The 5,937-nt window shown below is 33.5% G+C and overlaps 1 protein-coding gene across 2 annotated transcripts; it reads right to left on the bottom strand.

Annotated features, from left to right (window-relative positions):
• Positions 1 to 227: 227 nt before the first annotated feature.
• LOC109341260 (exopolygalacturonase-like) lies at positions 228 to 5,474 on the bottom strand. Of its 2 annotated transcripts, XM_019579116.1 has the most exons (5): positions 5,322 to 5,474; positions 4,515 to 4,799; positions 3,503 to 4,024; positions 2,732 to 2,961; positions 228 to 238 (listed from the first exon to the last, which is right to left on the bottom strand). In XM_019579116.1, coding segments are annotated over exons 1-5 (1,164 nt in total). In that variant the 5' UTR covers positions 5,448 to 5,474; the 3' UTR covers positions 228 to 237. The 2 variants fall into 2 exon arrangements, with proteins under 2 accessions (XP_019434661.1, XP_019434660.1); XM_019579115.1 differs by lacking the exon at positions 228 to 238 and having other exon boundaries at positions 2,610 to 2,961.
• Between the last annotated feature and the right edge of the window lie 463 nt (positions 5,475 to 5,937).

Here is a 5,937-nt window from a genome sequence, read left to right on the forward strand (position 1 = left end):
TCAGAGATCCCTTTTTTTCTTATCTTTTTCTTTTGAGACTTTGACAGAATAGGAGTGAATTGTTCCTCTTCCTCTTCTTCTTCCATTGTGTCATCAGCCCAAAGCCTTCCCATTATCTGCATATCCTTGATTGCATTTGGATTTTCCAATTCCTGTGTTTCTAGCACTATGAAGTTATCCTCAATGTCATGAGGCACCAAGGGGTCATAAGGAGTCTCCAGAGGAACATTAACTGGATCTGTCTCCTTTTCTGGAGGGTCCTCCACTCTTTCCATCCCTTCCAAATTGGCATCTTGTATATTATCAAACTCCAAGTTTATGACAAAAATCATCAATTTTGCTGATGTTAGGGACCTTATCTTCTTTGTTTGACTTTGTTTTGGTTTTTGATTCCTCTGCCTTCTTCCTAGGGGCATTCTCTTCCACCTTCTTTTTGTCCAATCTACGATAATTGCTCTGCAGGTGACCAATACTATTGCAACTAGTGCAATAAGGGGGCACATTTTCATATTCATTTCCAACAAAAAAAAAGCAAATCCCTCTCTCTCCACTAGGATTTGTTCATGTAAATCCTCTCGAATGTGAACCTCTACCAACACCCGAGCATAGTGCCCAAAAGATCTTTTGGATGTTGCATCATCCAGAGATATGGGGGTGCCTAGGCCACCAGCAATGGAGAATAAGATCCTCGGGCTCCAATACTCCTGTGGAAGCCCGAATATTTTGACCCAGCACTGTGAATGAGAGTGTCTTTGCTGGCTTGGGTTAAAGTCAGGTGTCCATAGAGACATCCTCATGAAACCAGGTTTCAGGGACCAAGCTCCCACCGCACATATGCTTCGCATATCCTCCACTGAAGAGAAAGAGAAGTCATAATAACCTTTACCTAGGGATATCATGCTCCATGGTCCAATCATCTCCCACATCCTACTGAGTTTAGATTTCAGATCTGCATACTTCAAAGGGGTATCCCCTTTTGCTAAAATGAGCCTTCCATGAAGATGATTTTTACATCTTTGCAGCCCAGCTTGGTAATCTTCTTCTGGGATTTTTATGGCAATAGCATCACCTTTGAGGCAAGGTTGTGGTAGATGAGAGATGGCAATGTCACATGAATTTTGGAGAACTTGTGCAAAAGATTTTTTTTGAGGAGGAGAAGTAGAGATTTTGGGGGAGAGATTCGTTTCAGCTAGGAAGCTCCAGGGAACCACCGTTGGAGGAGAAGTTGCAATTATGAATGCTTTCCTAGAAAGTTGGAAATGGATTCCTAGAAAGTTGGAATTAGACTCAGTCTTATTCCTAAACCCTAAACAAACAAGAAAGATTAAATACACTTGTGTTTGTATAGTATAACTATCAACAAGAAATGAGGCAAAAGGTTAGAGAAGAGAAAGGATAAACTTATGATCCTATATGCTTATTTGATATTGAACCGAATGATGAGTTGATTGTCCTTACTTACCTGTTACCTGTTGATGCTTCATGGATGGATGTGCACAAGTGCTTCACTCTTGCTGAAGGAGCTCTAATAAAAAAACGGGAAGATGTATTTGTTTAAAACAACATAATAATGATAAATTATGAATTATACTTTAGTTGTACAGATTCTGCATGCTTATTAGGCTTCTTATTTTATTTCATAGATCCAAGAAACTTAAAGGCTAGGGTTACTAAAAGGGAAAATCCATTGTGGATGAAAATGAAATTGAACATATTGATGAGGATAGGGAGGACGCGGAGCTTTTGATTGGATGATCTTGAGGATGGCGATGAATGATGAGGATGATCATTAGATTATACATTTTGGAATATGAATTGGTATTTAAGATGTTATATTTGTATGATTTGGTGTTATTTTGCTATTTTATTAGAGTCTTATGACTTTAAACTTGAGTAATTGTATTATTTAGAAGAGCTTTTGATAATCAATAAGGAGGATCAAGTTATGTTGATCTTGGGGATGAGGATGAATGATGAGGATGATCATTAATTAGATCAGACATTTTGGAATATGAATTGAAATCTAGGTTCTTATTTTTCTACCATTTGATGTTATTTTGCTATTTTTGTTAGAGTCTTATGACTTGAAACTTGTGTAGTTATGTTATTTAGAAGAGCTTGTGATAATCAAAGAGGATGATCAACTAAGTGATGTACATCTTGGGATGAGGATGATCATTAATTAGATCACACATTTGGAATATGAATTGCAATTTAGTATGCTATTTTTCTATTTGATTAGAGTCTTAATATTTTGTTATTTTGCTATTGTGATTTATGACAATGATATAATTGACCCTCATGACTTGAATTTGTATTGTTTCACTTATTTTTGTTTTTGAGTTTGTGACTTATGTTAAAGAACTGTTTTATATAAGCGAATTAATTCGACAAAAAGGCATAAGAGGTGCAAATCTAAATATAGAGAAAAACTTAATGAAAAGCGATTACCATTAATAATATGAGTATATAAAACCTAGGGTTCTTATAACAATGGGTAAAATCATAAGAATTTGAACTACAAATTGAGCAAAACTAAGTCCACAAACGAATCTAGATCAAATCCATATTATGAACTATTTTAGAATGTTCGATTGTTATTCATGATAAAGTACAATTCATGATTCAGAAAATATGACTAATAATTCATATATGATTCACGATACTAACTACACCGATTACAACTTCTATTATAACTTTCATGTCAGAGTCTCGCATAAAAGAGCAGCACTAGATGCATGATGGAGGAAGTTGTTTGCCATAAAAAGCACCGTTGACATGGGAACAATAATTTGTCAGTGTTCCTATGCTACCTAAACTGCTCCACAAATTAACGTTAACCCCTGTTATGTTTTGGCATGGGTTTGATTCACTGCACTTAAAATTGACTGCTACATCACCCTTGCAACTCCCTTCAATATTTTTGTAATGCACATTGCTGATTTCCACTTTTGAAGATACCTAAAACAAAAATCACATATATAGGCTGAGTTTCAAAAATAATAAGAGATTATAAGCTTCAAGTTTATAGGTTCATGTGTTGTAATGAGCTTGTGCTAATTAAATCTTTCATTCACAGTGAGTATTGGTCTAATAGTGTAAGATCTCATTGGATCACCAGGTAAGGAGAGAAATAAGGGGGTCTCATGGTGAGGATGAAGGGCTCAAGGAACGGAGCGCAGGAGTTTGTGGGTTCGCATCTCACCAACAATAAAAAATGGAGTTATAAGATGGTTTGATGGTTAGAGTGAAGGATGTGAGTGATAGAGGTTGAAGATTTGGATCTCAACTATAACATACTAACCATTGTCGATAAAAAAGTTGGATCACCAGGTATTATACAAGGTCAAAGATAAAAAATTTCATTCTTCGGAGAGATAATTGTTGGGAGGAGTAGTTACACATTCCGAAAGGAATTATTTCTTTTAACTAGTGGAAAATAGTTATACCAAAAAAAATTAAACCTTTCATTCAGTATTTAAATATGAATTAGAGTACATACCTCATTTCCACAATTACCACTTGGACAGTATTCTTGATCAATGTTAATGGGATGTTCCACATCAATAATGATAATGTCTTCATACACAAAATTAGAAGCCTTTAAAGTGTGGTTCAAAGGAGATGCCCATGTTTTGATTCTAAGACCATTACTAGTGCCATTAAAGGTGCAATTCTTCACATGTATGTCTTGCACATCAACTTCATCATCATGCTTCCCAAGGCTTCCAACACTAATTCCATGACCAGGGCCACAATAGACTTTTGAAATATTTACATTCTTGGTACCAGAAAGTATAGCTATACAATCATCACCAGTGCCAATGTGTACATCATTGATATTTATTCCTTGTGACATAGCCATTTTGATACCATCAGTGTTAGGGCTATCTCCAGGGGCTGTTAATGTTATATTTGTAAAGGTCATGTTCTCACAAGAAAATACTGCTATGTGGACATTTTGGCTGTTAATAGAACTTAATTGATGGACATGACTGTTGCTGATGAAGGCAAATCCCATTGTCTGTTCATATTTATCATAATACAAGTTGCAACATATTATTACACGTGTAAAGCTAATAATAATAGGAATAATAACCAAATGTAACATGGTAATGTTATTTATAGAAGGTCATTATAATGTTATAAAATGTTGTAACATTCGTATAGAGTCTATTGAAATTTGATTTTGTCTCTCTGTTTCATGATATAATTGGAAACATATGATACTTATTATACTACTGTTAAATGATTGGGATCCACAATTACTCTAGAGAATAAAATCATCTTCCATACTAGAGATACAAAATGTTTTTACACTTATATTAAAGGGTAAAAATATTACATTATTATATAAAGAAAATAAAAGTGTCATCTTGCCTGTCTCGTACTCCTGAAAGAATACTAACTAGTTTGGTGGTTACTTATTTATACATTAATCACTAGTGTAAAGAATGTGATAAAAAGAATAATGTGTGGTTTATGAGAACAAATTATAGAAATTAAGAACTTACTATAAGGACAGGGTGACCATTGTGTCCCCAAACTGAAGCTCCTTGACCATCCAATATGCCATCTCCATTCAAAATGAGGTTATTAATATACCTGAAATTTATCCAAGTGGATTCTGAAGTTGGATTATTTATAGGAGCCTTCAAAACTCCTTTTAATTGAAATATTGTCCAATCCTTGCATGGACCAGAAAATAAGATTGGTTTGAGCATGTAGGTTCCTCTTGGTATTTTAAAGATTGCTTTTCCATTCCAGTTGCATGCATCACTCCATGCTTTCAAAAATGCCTTTACAAAAGAGTAATAAGTCAATATATTGTTGCTTCTTTTTTTCCCTCAAAAGTTCATGGGAAGATATTAATTTTCAATGACTTTATGGTTTTGACATTTAAGAGGGAAACATATTTTTTATCCCAAAAATATGTCAACCTATGAAATTTAAGATGAGAGCATATTTATTATCTCAAACACTGCATGTATATCTTAATGTGTTTGGTCAAATAAATTAATTAATTAATCGTTACTCACTTTTTTGGGACTATATATATATCCCAATTTAGGTTAGACATTAGTGTACGTGTAGACAATAATGTTATGGTTTAGGAGTCTCCCCAACTACATAATGTAATTAATTATGATTATATTTTCTCACAATTTTCTTTGACAACTACAACAAAGATAATTCAACCACAACAGTGATAACAATTTAAAATATCGTAGAATACAAATCAACAGATATTTATGTAAGGAATCAATGTTAGATTTTTGTCACTAAGAAAAAAGAGAAGGGAAAAAATGGAGGTAATTTACCCCAAAATTATCAGTGCTGCCATCTGCTATTGCACCATAGTCATTCACGTTGAAAATTTGGATACCATGATGTCGTGCTTCTACAATGCAAACCAGTAACAACATCACAAGCATCCACCTTGCCATATTTTCTTTGGTTTTCTGGGGAATGCTAAAGGTACTATATATATTACGTTCACAACGAAATAAGATTTAATGTGATTGATTCTAATTGATTTTTTTAAGCGTAAAACTCAATTGATTCTAAGATTATTATGATGCTATAAATATTTAAAAAATCAGGATGGTTATCATTATTATCACCAGATATCCTGATTTTAGTATCAAAGACAAAAAAAATGATCAATGATACTATTTTTTTATAAGAAACGATTTGATATGGCAACAATAGTAAGAAATCGCACATATATACTTAACCAATATATTCAATATATAGTACTTATAGTACTCCTACACGTTAAAGATTATTCTATGAAGGGGCTGATCTAAAGTTGCGATTACATTTAGTTAATTCAGCATATATTAGTTTGTTCAAAATAAATGAAGAAGATTATTTTAATATTTGTGACAGGTTCTATTTTTCTGACAAATTTTCTCATCAATTATATTTCTTTAG

This window comes from Lupinus angustifolius, unplaced genomic scaffold (genome assembly GCF_001865875.1).
Source record: "Lupinus angustifolius cultivar Tanjil unplaced genomic scaffold, LupAngTanjil_v1.0 Scaffold_419, whole genome shotgun sequence".
In the NCBI taxonomy this organism is placed as follows: Eukaryota; Viridiplantae; Streptophyta; class Magnoliopsida; order Fabales; family Fabaceae; genus Lupinus; species Lupinus angustifolius.